The 20,196-nt window shown below is 41.4% G+C and overlaps 1 protein-coding gene across 6 annotated transcripts in view; it reads right to left on the bottom strand.

The window, feature by feature from the left end:
* Nucleotides 1-20,196, bottom strand: part of PCGF5 (polycomb group ring finger 5) — a 129,811-nt gene that overhangs the window by 59,965 nt on the left and 49,650 nt on the right. For 4 of the 6 annotated variants that reach the window (XM_036924830.2, XM_036924900.2, XM_036924478.2 and 1 more), the window contains exon 2: nt 18,779-19,073. In XM_036924830.2, the coding sequence (XP_036780725.1) occupies nt 18,779-18,890 (112 nt within the window). In that variant the 5' untranslated portion in view covers nt 18,891-19,073. Of the gene's footprint in view, nt 1-18,778; nt 19,074-19,689; nt 19,839-20,196 lie in introns of those variants that run through there. The other 2 variants (XM_036924653.2, XM_057506071.1) reach the window with 2 other exon arrangements.

Here is a 20,196-nt window from a genome sequence, read left to right as displayed (position 1 = left end):
CATAGTAATCAAGACAATTTGGTACTGGCACAAGAGCAGAGCCACAGACCAATGGAACAGACTAGACAATCCAGACATATATGGTCAATTAATATTTGATAAAGGAGCCATGGACATACAATGGCGAAATGACAGTCTCTACAACAGGTGGTGCTGGCAAAACTGGACAGCTACATGTAGGAGAATGAAACTGGACCATTGTCTAACCCCATATACAAAAGTAAACTCAAAATGGATCAAAGACCTGAATGTAAGTCATGAAACCATTAAACTCTTGGAAGAAAACATAGGCAAAAACCTCTTAGACATAAACATAAGTGACCTCTTCTTGAACATATCTCCCCGGGCAAGGAAAACAACAGCAAAAATGAACAAGTGGGACTATATTAAGCTGAAAAGCTTCTGTACAGCAAAAGACACCATCAATAGAACAAAAAGGAACCCTACAGTATGGGAGAATATCTTTGAAAATGACACATCCGATAAAGGCTTGACGTCCAGAATATATAAAGAGCTCACATGCCTCAACAAACAAAAAACAAATAACCCAATTAAAAAATGGGCAGAGGAACTGAACAGTTCTCCAAAAAAGAAATACAGATGGTCAACAGACACATGAAAAGATGCTCCACATCGCTAATTATCAGAGAAATGCAAATTAAAACTACAATGAGGTATCACCTCACACCAGTAAGGATGGCTGCCATCCAAAAGACAAACAACAACAAATGTTGGTGAGGTTGCAGAGAAAGGGAAACCCTGCTACACTGCTGGTGGGAATGTAAGTTAGTTCAACCATTGTGGAAAGCAGTATGGAGGTACATCAAAATGCTCAAAACAGACTTACCATTTGACCCAGGAATTGCACTCCTAGGAATTTACCCTAAGAATGCAGCAATCAAGTTTGAGAATGACAGATGCACCCCTATGTTTATCGCAGCACTATTTACAATAGCCAAGAATTGGAAGCAACCTAAATGTCCATCGATAGATGAATGGATAAAGAAGATGTGGTACATATACACAATGGAATACTACTCAGCCATAAGAAAAGGGCAAATCCTACCATTTGCAGCAACATGGATGGAGCTGGAGGGTATTATGCTCAGTGAAACAAGCCAAGCGGAGAAAGAGAAATACCAAATGATTTCACTTATCTGTGGAGTATAAGAACAAAGGAAAAACTGAAGGAACAAAGCAACACCAGAATCGCAGAACTCAAGAATGGACTAACAGGTACCAAAGGGAAAGGGACTGGGGAGGATGGGTGGGTGGGGAGGGATAAGGAGAGGGGAGAAGTGGGGGGGTATTAAGATTAACATGCATGGGGGGGTAGGAGAAAAGGGAGGGCTGTACAACACAGAGAAGGCAAGTAGTGATTCTACAACATTTTGCTATGCTGATGGACAGTGACTGTAAAGGGGTTTATGGGGGAGACCTGGTATAGGGGAGAGCCTAGTAAACATAATATTCGTCATGTAAGTGTAGATTAGTGATACCAAAAACAAAACAAAACAAAACAGAACAAAAAAAAAAAGGGCAGTTCCTGTGTGATAACCTCCAATGAGTTCTACACAAGGGTATAAAGGGCATATAAAAGTGTAGGCAAAGGGTCTGTTTGCGTTTATACAGAAGATCAAAGCCTAATTGGGCTACCCCGAAAATGAACTAAGATACGATATGAAAGAGAACTTCCAACATCAGCACTATCTGGAAGACTCATGCCAGAAGATGATCATCAAAAAACCCCAACAACGATCCACGCACTGCTACAGCTGTAGATGCACTCATCCCACCAGCTCCTGGACTTGCCATGGGAATGAAGGAGATATCTAAGCTGGCCTGTGCATACAGTAAAACAACAAATTTGACTGGATCTATACTGTTGGAACTCAACCAAGAATTAGGAGAAGTGCAAATTGTAGTGCTCCAAAATCTTACAACTACAGACTATTTACTGTTAAAAGAACATAAGGGATGTGAACATTCCCCAGGAATGGGTTGTTTTAATTTGTCTGATTTCTCTCAGACTGTTCAAGTTCAGTTGGACAATATCCACCATATCATAGATAAGTTTTCACAAATGCCTAAGGTGCCTAACTGGTTTTCTTGGTTTCACTGGAGATGGCTGGTAATTACAGATATGCTTTGGTTATGTAACTATACTCCTATTATGTTAATGTGTGTGTGCAATTTAAGTAGTAGCTTAAAACCTATACATGCTGAAGTTACTCTACAAGAAGATATGTCAAAGAAATAATCAATCTTCCCATGTTTTCTTCCGCCTGCTACTTCTATAGCTTTTCTTCTTCCTTCCTAATTACAACTCTTAAATAGAATTCGTGCCTCATATCAAATTTACCGAGTATCATAATTCTTCCAAGTGGTAAAGATACCTCAAGACAAATGCTGGGCATAGAAGCTACAGGGCATAAATATGCAAAGAAATAAAAAGCTAACCATTTCAAAGAATAAGGCTTCTCTCTCACTTACCAACTTTACATTTCCCTGTATGGCCCCGGAAGATGACTGGTTAGCCAGAGACGGGTAAGATTCCTCAAGGGAGGAACAACCTAAGACAGGCACAGTCGCAGGGGGGTCATCAGGTGAGAAATTGGGGATCAACAGAGGTGAGGCTTAGAACCTCACCCCCCTGTTCTGAGAGAAAGCTTCTGCATACGTGGATGTTTTATTGCCCTTGTCTAGCTTGGATTAACACATAGTCTACAGGCACATACCTGATCATCTACATTTGCTCTCTTACGACACTAAACTATGTTTTCTACCTTTATCTTGTATCTACCTACCACTTCAGCATTTTATTAAAAATAATAATAATAAAGAGAGAAATGTGGTATCCACATATAAATCAAGTATAAAAACCAAATGAGTATTCATATTTGAACTGACTGTTTATAGTTCATAATGCATGAGCAAAACCGAAAGTTTCTGTGATGACTGCCCTTGTACTGTTCACTATGTAACTTATTCATTATGTAAGAATTTGTTCTACATGTAAGAACTTGTTTGTTATGCCTCAGAAGATTGGAGACTGACGAAAATTAGGCTTGGGGTGGATTAATGATTGTGCATTGAGCATTGACTCCCCTATACAGAATTTTATTGTCGTTAACAACCATTTGATCAATAAATATGAGAGATGCCCTCACAAAACAAAAAACAAAAAAAAGAACAACAAAAAAAAAAGGACAGACTTCCAATGGTAAAATAAATAAATATCCGGGATGTAATGTATAGCATAAGGAATATAGTCAAGATATTGTAACAGCTTGGTAGGGTGATAGCTGGAACCTAGAATTATGTATATAAATGTTTTATCACTGTGTTGTACACTTGAAACTAATATAATGTAATACCGTGCGTCAACTACCCTTCAATAAAAAAAAATTATCTAAAAATAAATAAATAAATAAATAAATAAATACTTAAGGTCAAGGCAGCACCAGTGCCCAAGGATGCTGATGGGGAATGTTCATCTATATTCTAGATCTGGAGTGTCCAATATGGTAGCCACATGTGGCTACTGAGCACTTGAAATGTTGTTAGTTTAAGTTGAGATGTACCGTAAGTGTAAAAGACATGCCAGATTTCAGCATGAAAAAAATATCAGTATTTTTTATATTAGTTACATGTTGAAATAATATTTTAGACTGGATCCAAAAAAACATATTAAAATTAATTTCATTTGTTTTTTTAAACATGGCTACTAGAATTTTAAATTACACATGTGGCTCACATTTTATTTCTGCTGAATAGTGTTGTTCTGGAGAAAGACCTACCAGGAGGTGAATTTACTTTACACACCAACATTTAAGATACAGGGTTTTATTCTACTTTTGCAGAGGAAGGTGAAGTGGTTCCTACAGGCCAGATATTCTGTCTACTCTGATGAATGGCAGCAGAGAGACTTGAACCCAGGTTTTCCTGATATGAAATCACAAATTTTATGTCAAATTTGAAAGATGTTTTTAGCTTTACAAAGGAAAAGAATTTATGTAGAAATATCATCCCACCCCCACCAAAAAAGACACCTTCAGCATCTGTTAAATCTGACCACCAAGTAAACATGACAGATAAGCCATCCCACAGGGCATTAGAGTTAATTATCCTTATTTCATAAAATGTTACATTAAAAGAATTAAATTTTTTTCAGAGGCTAAGGCCAAAATTTGTTTTTTATTAAAATATTTTTTAGAAATTTTAAAATTAGTTTTAGAGAAAAATTTAAGATGTTGAAATAAAATATTTTTTTAATCAAGTTTTCGTTTTTGTTCAAACGATTTGGTGGTAGTTGTTGTCATAGTCACTAACACTTAAAGGGTTTGTGTACCAGGCACCACACTAAATGCTTCACAGTTGAATATAAACTTAGTTGAATGTATCTAATTCAACACAATTTAATAACTAAATCCTCACTAGAACTCTGTTAGTTAGGTAATATTATTATTCCTCTTAGAGATGAAGACTGAGGACTTCAGCCAAAAGTCATGGAGCCAGTAAGTGGTGAAAGCCAGGACTTGAGTTGAGAGCCTATTTTCTTAACCAAAGCATGCTGATTTTTTGTATAAGATTTTACTTCTCTAGGTCTACAATATATAGAAAAAGAATGCCTTACACCCTTTATTTGGGAGTCTTAAATATGTCTACTTACAGAATTAGATATCCTTTTAAAATTGAATTATTTTGCACAAAATAGCTCTTAAGTAGTTTATTCTTCTTTAAAAAAATCTCTAGAAAATATATCTTCTTCATGCTTTTAAAAGTTGTGAAATAAAGCACAATCTTAAACAAATTAGAACCTTATGGAAATCCAGGCAAGAGGATTCGTTTTTTCTCAGATACCTAAAAAATTCATTACTACAAAACTGACCTTTGATTCTTAGTTTATAATTTGATTTATACGAGCTGTAAAACACTTAAAAAATATCTTGAAGACTTAACACCACACTATCTAATTTTTCAATTGTTGTACTGGTTAACTCAACTGGTCCAAGAATGATGTTAAAAAAAGTCCCAATCTATGGTTAAGACCGTATGGAGACCAACCAGTCTTCATTCTCCCAGAGGCTGCACAGACAGATGCTGTAGCCACAAGAAACACTTGAGTCAGACAGGGAGTTAGGTTCACCAAAGATATGTCCAGTTGAAAAAGCACTTAAATAGCAACAAAGGCTAACATTTACTGAGCACTAACTAAATTATCAGGCTTTGAGCTCAACGCTCTGTATGGATTATAGTATGGACCGTTACCATCCCCCACCGGCAAAGGAGGAATGCAGTACAGGAGGGCAGAGCAGGCGGCCCTCAGCTTCGCAGCTGTGTAGCAGAGAGAGCAGCCATCCCTAGGCTGTGCAGCTCCAGGCATAAATCCACACGACTATGCAACACTTTATTTTTTTTAATCAAAGTATCATTGATATACAATCTTATGAAGGTTTCACCTGAGCAACGTTGTGGTTACTACATTCCCCCCTATTATTAAGTCCCCACCACAAACCCCATTACAGTCACTGTCCATCAGCATAATAAGATGCTATACAGCCACTACTTGTCTTCTCTGTGCTATACTGCCTTCCCTATGCCCCTGCTATATTATGTGTATGCAACACACCTTAAAGTTAATAACATTTGGTCCCTGGCAGCAGGAGTTCATATTTTAAACTGATCTTTATATTTACTTCATCACAAACATCATTAAACTTCTGCTTAAAGCTTATCACCATTTCTTAGATTAGAACTAGGTGGTTGTACAAATTAACAGAGAAAGAGTCACTGTGTCACCTACAGCAGTCGTTCTCAAATTTACCCGGGTACCACAATCTCCAGTGAGATTTTTTTAAAGAATAGATTCGAGGGCCCCATCCTAGACCAATTAAATCTGAATCTGTGAGAGATTAACACCAGGACTCAACTTTGCAAAGCTCTCTCACTGAGGCAGCCAACAGATCACTGGGTAATCCTAGCCAAGGGAGGCCAGGAGCTGGCCACAAAATCCTTACTGGTTAGTACCTCCATTAGGTTGCCCCATTCCAGGATTTGGCCCCCTGACAAATAATCAGAAGTCACTTTATTATTCACTTTTTGGTAATTTCTGTCATAGGACAAAATATAATCAAAAGAATATGGGATTACTGTACTTGCTCCCTATAATGCAGCTTTACATGAGAAGCCAAGACAGTACAGCACAGTAGTTCCAAATAAAAGATAATATTGAGGCAAACTGTCTGGATCTGAATCCCACTGGCAAATTACTTACTTTGTACTTCTGTGTACAAGGGAGATACCAAGGGTACCTAGCTCACTGGGTTCGTGTGAGGATTAAGTGAAATAATACATGTTTAATGAGTGGTAATTTGTAAATATTCAATAAACGTGAGCTATCATTACAGATTGCTGGGTGAGCAGCATAACATGGTAACAAGGAGAATCAGAGTAATCGAATATTGAATGGCATCAGACTATGATTAATTTGATGGATCCATCTTAAATGACAGATGATCTTGCTAATGGAACTTGAAATGTCTATCATGTATTGGTATTAATCCTCTGCAGCCATGTCCACCGAGACAGTCTTGCAAGGCAAATATGGTTATTTATGGCATTTGCTTCGCCTGAATGGGAACTGCCTGTCTCTGCATGTGTGACAACTCTTTCTCTGGACTGGAGGGCCCAAGGCTGACCAACACTTCTCCATTACACATTCCTCCCTTAGCTTTGTATGTTTAATTCCAGCATCCTCACTGTCCAGGAGCTCTTGTTCTGTCTCTTCCTGATCTTTTGGCATATACCTCCTCTGAGACACTAGCAGCTGTTAATTTCACATTTAGCTAATAAAGTGCTATCCTATTTCCTTATTTTCAAGTTCTTTGGGTGAAGGTTCTTCACAACAGGCGCAAAGACCACTTGTTGCTATCGTAGACGTATGGGCCACCCACCGCTCTTATCTATCACAAAGAGAAGGCTTCCCAGCTTTGATGACACAAAGTAATCCACAAAATGTCTCTTCATGAGCACTAATTCAGCTATTACTGATAATATAACAATAATAGTCTTCTCTCATGTCCTTGGTAGTGTCATTCATCAGTAATGCTGTTTATTATAAGTGGTCAAATGCTCATTTTTTTTGTTAAAATCATCTGAATGTGTTGGTTTTATTTGTCAACACAGAAGCATGTTTTTTTCTTCCTTACTTAGGCATATCACTGTCTTTGACTTTGGTAACACTCACTTGATACTTTTGCCTTTGAAAAATTTATCTATTATTGGCTAATAGTTTGTAAGTTAACTGTGGATATCTGCAAAGAAAAAAGGCATCAGTTTCCTGCTTTTGATACATATTCTTAGATGTTAAACTGACATTATTTTTTTAAAAGTTCTCAGAACAGCTATAATTTGCTTCCATTAGACAGTATCTCCTGATTTTAGTTATATAAGGAACAAATAAACATCTTTATTTCTCTTACGTTATACAGGGCACCTTTCTCTCACAGGCCTGCACGAGGTTTAATTTCATGGAGACCACCACGGAGAGCATCACTTTCTACTGAGTAGAGTGCTTTATTCTTGTTTTGCCAGGAGAGAGGAACAGGTTGCAACACAGAGCTTGCTGAACAGGGTCAGGCTGGGGCCTTGGGATTTAAGTACAGTGGGGATCTTAGATGAGGCAGGCAGGAGGCCAGGAGGTCCCAGGAGGCTGCAGAGGTTCCCCCACTTCCACAGCCAGGCTTATGGAGTTGAGCGGGACTACAGGGTCAGGGTAGAGTCTGGGAGCTCAGTGAGGGCAGCAACGGGCTCCTTCCCCTCATCCAGAGAGTCTGTGATCAATCCGAATACTCGCCTCCCCACACATGCTCCTGACAGCACTGCTCTTCTCGACTTTTAGCTCTCCCTTTTTCCATCATACTCACTCGGTTAAATTATTGACCCTGGCTAAGTACAACTCTCTACATGCTCTGCTTCTACAAGATTTCAGCTGAACATTGTAGGAGAAAAACATGCACCACACTTATTGGTCTCTCCCCTCAAATTCATGACCACGAACCTCAAGTAGGTCCTTCATCTACCAGGCAGTTACAGTCAACACCCCATGTCCATCATGCTCTTCACCAATACTTCACACCTCACCATCTCTCCTCAAACCCCAACACATCCTCCCCCATCCTCACACTCACCAATGAACTCACTTCCTATTTCACTGAAAACAAAAGGAAAAAACCTGAAACAAAGAGAATTCATACCACATCCACACTTACAACATCTAGACTTTGTACTCCTGCCTGTTTCCAGAACTTTCTGTGTCTCTGCTCTATGCATTAGGCACCTCCCCACCAATTGCTCCAGTACTTCTTCCCTTTCACCTACACCAGTCTTTTGTTATCCACTGAAAAACTCCATCAACATTCAAACATTTTTTCTCCATTAAAAAAAAAAAAACACAAACTTCTGTTGACCCATAACTCAAAGATGTCTGTGGTAGCAGGTAAGTGGCATATCTTGGAGATGAGTTTTAAAGAACGGGTAACTGCGAGCTGGGCACATAGGTGCAGAGCATTCCAAGCAGAGCAAACCACTCAATCAGGTGTGTGCATGTGTGTGTGTCAGGTGGTCAGGAGGAAGAGGGAGGCACAGTGAACTTACAGCTAGGCAGCTTTACCCTGAGAGCAGTAGGGTGTACTTAGGACATCTGCAGTATGTTGAAGAGTGAGTGATGAAGATGGTAAGCTGTTTTAAATGATGACCACTCTGACATGCAGAAATTTACTGGCTTATGAAAAGTTTTGCTTATAGACTTTTAAGTTCTTAATTTATCTTTTTGCCACTTTATCCTAGTGGCTAGCAAGATACATGACAACTAATTATCTTAGAGAATTTAATAATTATGTGTGAACATGTTTTCTTTAGGTTTGTTGGGTTATTAAAATTATCTCATAGGCATATAATTATAGTTAACGTGGAAATAGACATCTAGCATTAAGTGATCATGTAAAGCTAAAACTCACTTGTGCCTTAAATTTTTAACTCATTTAAAAATTTTATCTTTTTATCAAATGGCCTTGGCCAACTGAAGGGAAGTGGTGTTAGTAGGTAAGGGATGAGCCTACTTAAGATGGTGCTTTCTTAAGCCTTTTTCTTTTTTGCAACCCCTTGCCGGGAGCCTGGGATACAGTCTGCCTTGCCATCTCTGCCTCTCCATTCCTTCTGGCTGGCTTGACCTTTTCTCTTTCTCCCACATAGCTGGAACGCTAAGACTAAGAACATCAAGGGCTGCTGGAGTCAGCCATCCTGCTGGTCCTTTGGCCCTTCTTTCTAAGCCAAGCAGTGTTAGCGCCAGAATTTCTTGATAGGGAATGGGGGAGTAACAACCTACCTGATTTGAGGAGGAGAGAAAAAGAGTTGAAAATGTGTTTACAGAGTATTTTGAAAGAAGAATAAAGTGACTTCATTTGTCCATACCAAAGCAGGGAGAGCCCCTTGTGCTGCCTCCCTTTCATCCCAGAGCAGCCCCACTGCAGCCACGCCCCAGCACTCACGTCCCTGGCATGAGAAAGCCAATGGCCTCTGGCTTTAGGAATTTCAGAAAACACTATAGCTCCTGCTCTTGTATTCCATTGTTTTAATATCCTGACACATGCCTCTGTTATGTCACTCTGTTTCATTAATTTCATTGTACTTATCAGCATCCAAATTTATTTGTATGTTTCTTAACTTGATTACTCTTTTTTCACTTGACTAGAGTCCAGAAGGGCAGATTCCATATCTGCTTTTGCTCATCAGTGTTAAAGTTCCATTTATATATTTCAAACTTGAAGAGTCCAAGACCAAAATCTTTGTATTTTATTATGAGTTCTCATAATAAGAACTACTGTTTACCCATTCTTTACCTATGATATCATGTAAGTATAGCCTTTGCATGAAGTTATTTTAATAAGATGGTCTTTTGATATGCCTAAGTCATGATCAGAAATATTATGGGGTACCCCCAATGTCACTTAACACTTCTCACTTTCCTCCTGCCCCATTTGGCCATCTTACTTTTCTATTTTATACTAATCCCAAATCAAAGTAACACTGTTATCTGTCCCTTATTATACATAAGAAAACCAGGTAATATCAAACACCCAACCAATGGTGTTGCAGTACTCTTCATTATTACAAGTAAGAGGATATTTTCCAAGTGGAATAGTTTTTGCCTATAAGCCCCAATATAAATACGAATTAAAAAACCCACACAAATCCAAGAACAGAAGAGCGGGGAAAGATCAGCACTACAGAGTTCTCAGGTATCCTCAGAAATATTATGGGGCACCCCAATGTCACTTCACACTTCTCACTTTCCTCCTGCCCCACTTGGCCATCTTACCGAGATTCATTTCTCATCCAAACACCACTGGCTACAGTGCCTGACTGCATCATTTACTCTACCATCCTATGTTCTCTGATGATGAAAAGGGTCACATTTTGAGATTTACCTTGTCTTTTAATCACACTTCAACCTTGTTCATCTTCTCTCAGTAAAGGGGCTTGATGACTGCTAAGGAATTTTTCAGGCCAGAATGGCTTTTGCAGCTGTAGCAAACATATACATAACCCTTGCTTATAACGTGATTGTTTATACTTCAGCAATCTTTTGTTCTCCCTCCAAAAGGGTGACATTTAAATTGGGATTGCATTATGCCCCAAAGAAAATTTTCTTTCAGAAGTACAGATATAAAATCTATATTATATAGGAAGAAATCGAAGAATTTGTGCTTTCTTCTCATCTTACAGAGTCAGAAGTTTTTGCTGGATATAAAAACAACACATAAATGCTAGAAGCAGCAAAACAGGGCCATGTCCATGTACCATGTTTGATGCAGTAGGAAACAGAGAAGTATAGGATACAGTGCCCACTCTAGAACAGCCACATCCCACTGGCTCTTCCTCCAAAATACATCCACAACCCAATCACTCTTCCTGCCTCCACCTCCTCACACCTCATCACTCTGGCGGAAGGCTCTGTAATCTCCCAGCTGACCTGAAGCTAAAGCCTTGTAGCTGATTTGCTGATTCTTGAACCTGCCAAAGGCATTCCCACCTCAAGGCCTTGTACTTGGCTCTTCCCTCTGCCTGGAATGCTCTTCCCATATAGCCACAGAGCTCAATCCCTTCAGGTTTCTGTTCAAATGTCCTATCAAGGAGGCTGACTCTGACATTCTATATAAAATAACCCATGTCTCTTATCTACAACTGTTCTTTGTACCTTTTCATAGCATTTAGCACTGTCTAACATGGAATATGTATATTATTAGTTTTCCCTACTGGAATGTAAACTTCTTGAGAGCAGAGATTTTTTACTATCTTGTTCACTGTATCCTCTGTGCCTAGAATGGTATGTGGCACACAGTAGGTATTCAATAAATATTTTAAAAATCATATTTAACTGATAATTATTCAAGTTAAGTAATGATACTGGGCAACAGTAAAATATTTCAAGACAGTTCGTAGTTAATTGCTAATTGAATAGCATGGGCCACTAACACCCAAAAGGAGTACACATCAGCATCACTTGGAGAGGTTTCCCAAAATACCCATGCCCAGAGCACACCACAGCAACTACCAAACCTCTCCAGGTGGAGTTCTGAGCATGTGTATGTGTAAATAGCTTCCTTAAATGATTCTATTTTCTTGTGCTGCAGTAAAATATATCATAAAATTTGCCATTTTAACCATTTGCAGATGATTCTATTTTGCACCCACTTAAAACTACTGGCATAATATGTCAGTTCAGCAGAGGGAGAATAATAAAAGGAAGGATTTTAAAAAAGGCACCATGCTATCTCAGAAACAGCATGGGTTTGGAGTTGAATACAGGTTCACCGCTCATTAGCTGTGAGACTGGGCAAATTTAACACTTAATTTCCATACCTAAAAAATGAAGATAATCTCTTTACCCTCTCTCTCCCACCACATCCACTCCAAACTGCTTAAAGGTAACTGTAAAGTTAAAATGAGATCAAATATCTACTTTGGTGCACATAATAAGTATTAAACTAGAACCTACTGGAATTACTGTCATTGAAATAGGAAAATAAATTTATTTGCCAAAACCACAAAAAGTATATGAAAGCCTAGCATAAGAGGTTATAAAAACGTCTCTTCCTCTACTGATGAGTGAAGTGAGAAAGAAACTTGTTAGGCATTCCACAGATATGATAATACTAGAACAGTGATTCTCAAATTTGAGACCTGGAGAGCTGGTTAATCACAGATTGCTGGGTCCACTACCAGAGTTTCTGATTCAGTAATTCTGCGGTGGGGGACCTGATAATTTGCACATCTAACGAGTTCCCAGGTGATGCTGAGGCAGCTGATTAGTCAGAGTACAAAATTTTGGTTATACAAGATAAATATGTCTTAAGAGATCTACTGTATTGTGCCTATAGTTAACAATACTGTGTTGGATAAATTTGCTCAGAGGGTAGATTTTTATGTTGTGTTCTTATCACATAAAAGGCAGGGGGAAACTTCTGATGAATAGGTTTATGGCACAGAGGTGGTGACGGTTTCACGGGTGTATACTTTCTCTAACTCATTCAGTTATGCACAGCTTTTTGTATGTCAACCATACCACTATAAGGTGGTTTTAAAAAAACCCAATGAATTAAAGTATTCATATCCTAACAAAACCTTTAAGATTAATTCATTCAATATAATTTTTTAAAACAAAAAATGTAAAATAAAATAGTACACATAAAAAATACATTATTTTTAGAACACTTTAAAATCAGATAAAAATAAATGATTATAATTTAAATAATACAAGAAAAATTTCATGCATTGGTATCTGTGGGGAAGTTGGAGTTCCTATGGCCTGGATCCTCACTGAACTTAAACCACCTGATGATGTAACTGGCCTATTGCTAGTTACACTAAACCCTTTCACCCCAAAGAACATTTTGCTGTCAATTTCTTCGGTCACACCGAATCCATAGCAAACTTGCCTGGGGCTGAAACCCATTGGTAAGACAACTGGCAAAGTTGGCAGGGTTCATTGTTGACCAAGGAAAAAGATAGGCTGCCCGTATGGGAGGGGTACTTCAGTGGGCTGCCCCTGTGAATGGGGAGACAGTGGATTGCCCCCAATGGGTATGTGGTCTGAGGTGACTTGCCTCCTAGAGGACTGGGCCCCACCCCAGGACTGGAGGCAGGTGGAGGTGATACCTGAGGCAGTAGGGGTGGCCCTTGGTATAGTAAGTAGGTCTTTTGAGAGACAGAGTGCCCGTGAGGCAGCGGGGACTGTGGGTTGGCTGCTTCTCACAGTATTAAAAAAATCTACAGAAGAGAAGGACATGCTCCTGAAAAGGACCCAAGAAATGGTGGCACAAGAATGTGACCTGCAAACTTCTGCGGATTCCCTGAAGAATGAAATGGCATTGATGCAAGAGGAGGCAGCATGAGAACACCAGCAGCAAGGTTCTGTTGAAGAGGTAAAAGATACCTTACAGAACAAGATGGCAGCACTACCAGGTGCTCTGAAGGAGGAAAAGGCCATCAAAAGACCAACTCCTGAGGGAAGCACAGGTGGAGGTGGCACAAGAATGCCAGCTGCGAAGCATTGAGGTGAAGGTAAGAGAGCTGCTGAAGCCTGAGCTAGCATTGCTGTGAGGGACGGTAGAAAAGGTAAAGGTTGCAGCAGAGGTGGCACTTGGGGGAGGGGAGAGAAAGGTGCCATCAGCTCCGGAAATGGAGGAGCTGGGGAAGGATGAAGGGGTGATGCTGGAGGCACTGACCCCTCCTGTATTGAAAACATGCCCAGTAGTTGTAAAGAAAATGAAGACCCCAGCAGCTGAAAGTTCCCCAAGGAGAGGCGCAGCCCCCTCCCCAGGTCTTGGAGCACTCTATGCTCTGCCCCTATACTCAGGCTGGGCTGGTGGATTTGGGCTCCCAGTTTAGGCAGAAGCCCTCAGAGTCAATATTAGCTTGGCTCCTATGTCTGTGGGACTTAGGGATGGATGGAATTGTTCTGTCGGGATCAGAGATGGGAAAGCTGGCTTCCCTGACAGTGCAGCCTGCCTTGAGGCAGCGATTACAAAATGCACATCAGACCCCAGGGAGTCACCCCCTCCTCAATTGGCTTATGGCTGCACTTTGTGCTGTGTGGCCCAATCTGGGTGATCTACCATCCTCTTCTGTTAGATGGCAGATGTATGCTGAGCTCCAACAGATGTTACAAGAGCCAGGCATAAGAAATGCCGTCTATAGTCCAGAGAATTATGGCCCAGATGAAGAGATTTTTACTACTGGGATGAGAAATACTGTGCTTCAAATGGCTCCCACATCCCTCTTTGGGTCTCTAGTGGCAATTCTTTCCCCTCACTTAGCGCATCCCATAAGTGAGGTGACATGTACAGTAGCAGACTTAGGAGAGGCTGAAACAATGAGAGCCCAGAAAGAAATAAGGTCTGCTATTCACAAGAAGAATTTAAAGGGCCCAGATGTGGGTTGATTTAATATGGGCAGGAGCAGATGGAAGGAAATTAGATGGGAAGTCAAATAGGATCTTACTAGAGCTATGGAAACAGCTGAAGCCAGAGCAGCAGTTCCAGCCATTAAGACCAAAGAGGCAGAGGTCTGAGACAGAGCCATAAGTCCAGACTGTGTGTTTGCAAGACTTCCTGCTGGAGAGCAAGCCAACCTCACTTAAGCCCACACAGGAAGATGACTGGGGAACACAGTATGACTGAGGGGAAGGTCAAGGTATCTGCCCTGAGGGACCAGAGGGGGACTGGAGGCCACATGTTGAAATAGCTATCCATTGGTCCCCAGTGAACATACAACGCATCCTGGCTCTGGTGGACACAGGAGCTGAATGTTCACTGATTCATAGTAACCCTGAGTGGTTCTCTGGGACCCCCACTATCATAGATGGGTTTGGGGGTAAGGCTATCAGAGTGAAACAAGCCCAAATCCCTTTGGGAATAGGGCATCTACCCCTAAAAGAGTATATATCTCCTATTCCTGAGTATGTTTTGGGGATTGATATCCTGCAGGGTCTATGGTTGCAGACCACTGCAGGTGAGTTCAGACTGAGAATATGTGTGGTGAAGGCAGTTCTGAGGGGACATGCTAGGCACCCGCCCATAGCTTTGCCTGTGCCTCGGCAGGTGATTAATACTGAACAATACTAACTGCCTGGAGGGCATAAAGAGATTGGAGAAACTCTCCAGGAACTGGAAAAGATGGGTATTATAAAGTCCACCCATAGTCCTTTCAATTCCCCAGTGTGGCCAGTAAAAAAGCCAGATGGCTCCTGGCATATGACTGTGGATTACAGAGAACTAAATTAGGTCATATCCCTTATGCATGCTGCTGTCCCCTATATTGCAGGCTTGATGGATACCCTCAGCCATGAACAAGGAACATACCATTATGTGGTAGAGCTTGCTAATGCCTTCTTTTCCATTGACATTGAGCAGGAAAGTCAGGAACAGTTTGCCTTCACGTGGGAAGGACGGCAATGGACTTTCACCATCCTCCCACAGAGATTCCTCCACAGCCCCACCATCTGTCATGGACATGGAACGCAGGACTTGGCTACATGGGAGAAACCGCCAATGGTGCAGCTGTACCATTATATTGATGATATGCTCACATCTGATCTCTTTCAGATCTAGAAGGTGCAGCACCTAGACTGCTGCAACATTTACAGGAGAAAGGATGGGCTGTGAATGGTACCAAGGTTCAGGGACCTGGATCATCTGTCAAATTCTTGGGGGTCATCTGGTTGGGTAAAACCAAAGTTATACCAGAAGCAGTTATAGATAAAGTCCAGGTCTTTCCTACCCCTACAACTGTAGCATTGCCAGAGGAGTTTCTGGGTCTTCCAGGCTACTGGAGAGTGTTTATCCCGCACTTGGCACACATTCTGAAGCCCTTATACCAGTTGGTGTGAAAGGGCGTCAGGTGGGACGGGGATGAGACATGTGCATCTGCCTTTACTACAGCAAAACGGGCAGTCAAGGCCATGCAGGCCTTGAGTGTGATAGACCATCAAGGCCTTGTGGGCTGGATGTTCATGTGACTGAAGACGGTTATGGCTGGGGTCTCTGGCAGCGGCTTGAACAAACTCACCAACCCATGGATTCTGGTCACAACTCTGGAAGGGGCAGAGGTACGATACAGTTTGATAGAAAAACAACCGGCTGCCATGTATCACGCCTTGCTGTCTATAGAACGCATCCCTGGAATGGCCCCAACAAAGGTAATAACCACCTATCCTGTCTTGGGGTGGGTATGAGACTGGACCCAAAAGCCAAGGAGTGGTGTGGCACAAATACCCACACTGGCCAAGTGGGGTGCTTACCTACAGCAGTGTAGTGCCCTCTCTAGTAGCCCCTTGAGTGAAGAACTCCAACGCTTATTGGGGCTGGTGACATATACTAGCAAAAAGCAGGAAGAACTTGCTTTTAAACCATTAGTTGCACAGAGTCCCTATTAGGAGGGAAGAGCCCCTATATGCATGGTACACAGACAGCTCCAGCCGTGGGCAGCCCCAAAATGGAGGGCCATAGCTTTCCATACTAAGACTGAGACAATATGGATGGAAGATGGTGAGGGGAAGAGCAGCCAATGGACAGAGTTGTGGGCCATGTGGCTTGTGATCAGCCAGGAGCCCTCCCCTATAGTTGTCTGCACTGACAGCTGGGCTGTCTATCGGGGCTTGACCCTGTGGCTACCAAACTGGTACCATGCCAACTGGCTGGTTAGTCACTGACCCCTTTGGGGGCAAGAATTGTGGCAAGACTTATGGGCCTGTGGTCAGACTAAAATAATTACAGTATACTATGCGACAGGTCATTTGCCACTGGCATTCCCCAGAAATGATGAAGCAGATAAATTGGCCCAGATATGTTGGTTAGAAGGAAAGCCTGCCTCTGATGGAGCCCAATGGTTACATCAGCGTTTGTTGCATGTGGGGCAAAAGACAATGTGGGCTGTAGCCCATTCAATGGGGCTTGCCTTTGACCTTTGAAGAAGTTAGTAGAGCCTGGCAGGAGTGTATCGTGTGCTCCAAAAGGGACTTACACCAAGTTCCACAGCAACATGGGACAATAGCTAAGGGGACTATACCCCTCATCAGGTGGCAGATAGACTATATTGGGCCTCTACCTGTGTCAGAAGGATATCGATATGTGATGACTTGTGTGGACACAGCTACTGGACTTCTGGCTGCTTTTCCTACCCGTTGTGCAGACCAGCAGGTGACCAAAAGAGGCCTGGAGCGTCTCTTTGCTGCCTATGGGTGACCACAGGTAATTGAGGGTGATCAGGGCACCCATTTTACTGGACATACACTGCAAGAATGGGTACAATAGCTGGGAATCAAATGGAAGTTTCATGTGCCATACAATCCTACCACAACAAGCATGATAGAGAGGCACAATGCTTGTTAAAATCCAGACTAAAGTCAGATACCAATAGTCTGTGGGGATGGTTAGTCTGCTGATGGACCATGCTTCGGCATTTGAACAAGACTCCAAAAGGGAGCCCTGAGCCCCGCAGACATGTTAACACATATGGCTGCCTCCCCTATACAACTTCACGTACAAACCAAGGAAGAATTACTGAGGCCGAGGTTCAGCCACCAGAATAATATCTTGCTCCCAGCACAAACTGCACTGAATCCCAGAGACTCCACTGTGTGGATGTGGCCTTGGACCTTTTGACACATGGATCAATGACGGCTGCTCTTCTGGCACCTTGGGGACAAGGCCTGGAAGCTGGCCTCCTGTGTATTCCTCGAATAACAGCAGAGTGGCCTCCAAAGGTCACAGTAGTATGTCCTGAATGGCTAGAAGGTAGGAGCATCTTACCAGGAAGTTTTGTTTTATCATTATGGCCAGTGCATGCACCTGCAGTAGCACTATATATAGACCCTTCAGTAACCCTCACGGGGAAAGGAGTAAAAGTATGGTATACTAGACCTGGAAGGGTCCCCTTTCCTGCTACAGTCCTATCACAGGACCACTCTCTTGCACGCATCCTACCTGATGGACAAGATTTGCCTATGTTGGTGGCATTAAAACATGTGTCTTATCGCCCCTAAGGTCTTAGTGGTTTGGGAATTTCCTCTGGCTTGAGGATTATTATAATTTTTGTTACCTGTATCAAAATCTTATTGTATCTTAATTTTTGTTATTATCTCTAAGTTGTTGTTATCCTCTGAAGCTGTTGTGGAATCTGGTTATAGTGCTCCAGCTTTCTCGCACAGGGACCACTGTGGAAGATTGGAAGCGTGTAGAGTGTAAGGTGAGAATCCTGGAAGGGTGGAGTGTGGGGAAGTTGGGGTTCTTATGGCCAGGATCCTCACTGAACTTAAACCATCTGATGATGTAACTGTCCTATTGCTAGGCTACCAGTTCCACACCTTTAGGCAATAAGCTATTACTGCACTATATAGAGAGCTCAGCCCAATGCTCTGGGCGGAGGCAGAGACACGAATGCTCGACCTACCGCTGGGAGAACAAGCTGGGTAATAAACCCTTTCACCCCAAAGAACGTTTTGCTGTCAATTTCTTTGGTCACACTGAATCCATAGCAAACTTGCCTGGGGCTGAAACCCATTGGCAAGACAGTATCCCAAAGATAAATTCCAAAGGTAATTCTTGGAATACTTATTGTTTTAAAGTTCAAATCTAGATAAAAACAAAATGTGGTAGTTTTAAAAGGATTGTGGCCTATAACCTCTGACGGGTAGGTTACCTAAAAGAATACTTACAGGTATGGAGGCATTCTGTCACTGTAGTTGGCTTGATCAGATACCCTTTACAGATATAGCAGGTGATGTAAGGATTGAAATCTTTCACCAAGTGTTTCCTTTGGGTAGCCATTCGTAGTTAGCTAGATCTGGCTTAGTAGTTCAGGCAAAGAGGGGTATTAAGTGGATGAGAGTCTGATCCCAGGAGCTGGCGTGGAGTTTCCAACTGGATGTCCTGAGGCATGAGAAACTAATATCCAGATTTATCATGAGATCGCTGGTCATCACTTCTTTTGGTGGTTCTGCTTTCCCATATCTGTTTCCACAATAACATAAAAAGATGATAGGAAAAGGTGTCAAATTCCTCGTGTTAATATCGCGTTTAGCAGCAACTATTAACATGTTCCAAATTCGGTGAACAGGTGAATAGGACATTTCCTTCACTGTAATTTGTAAGCCTGCTATGATTTATTTCAGAATAATGACAAATTCATCCAATCCTGAAGCCTTAACTGTACCTCTATACAAATAACACCCAAGGCTGTTAACTCCAGTTTTGATATCTTTACCTCTTCAGTAATGCATTTTAACTATCTGCTTGACTGCTCTATGAGGAGTTCCTGCTAATACAAGTTAGAAGATTCAAAATTGCAGTCATTATCGTATCAAAATGCTTCCTATTTCCATTTTGCACCCCACATTCAGTCAGTAGTCAAATCAAGTTGACGTCCTTTTCTCTTTCATCCATAGCCACCCTACTTGAATATTACCTTTCCACCTGCAGTCCATCTTACATTCTACCAGGTTTATTTTATTCTATCACAATTGGGTCCTCCTCTCAAACAATGTCGGTGTCTCCTCTTGACAAACAAAACATGTTTACATTTCTTAGCTTGTCATACAAGACCCTCCACAAGCTGACCTTAACGTACCCTTCAACACTCTTCTTCAGGCAAATGGAAAGGATCACTCTCTCCCACAGTCTCTGCAGGCTCTACGATGCAGTCAAGAAGCCTTGCCTTTCTTCTGTCTTGATCTTATGTATCTGTCAAAACCCTTCTCCTCAGTATAATCTCCCGCTGGTTTTTAGCCCTTCTCTCCCATTACACTTTTCCTTTATTCTGATTTGTAGTTACTTTAATTCTTTATCAGACTGAAAAGTGTGTGACAGAAACCAGTCACATTTAGTAAATGTATAACCTGGGCAATGTTAACTTATCGTAAGTCTCAGTTTTTTAAACTGCAAACTGAAATGAAAACAAGTGTTGAGGATTAAGGCAGTAAACATAAAGCTAGCACACAGTAAAAACTGAACGTACTTTTTTTTTTTTTCAGAAACGTCTTTAGCATAGTTAGCTTGGACATAGGGTCACTAAAGGAACAAAAGTTTTAAACGCTTCTTATAAGAAATGTGTCCTCTTAGAAAGGACACTTCTTAA

The sequence above is a fragment of the Manis pentadactyla genome, chromosome 8 (assembly GCF_030020395.1).
Source record: "Manis pentadactyla isolate mManPen7 chromosome 8, mManPen7.hap1, whole genome shotgun sequence".
Taxonomy (NCBI): domain Eukaryota; kingdom Metazoa; phylum Chordata; class Mammalia; order Pholidota; family Manidae; genus Manis; species Manis pentadactyla.
Note: the sequence above shows the minus strand (reverse complement) of the source record. Positions and strands in the feature narration are given on the sequence as shown.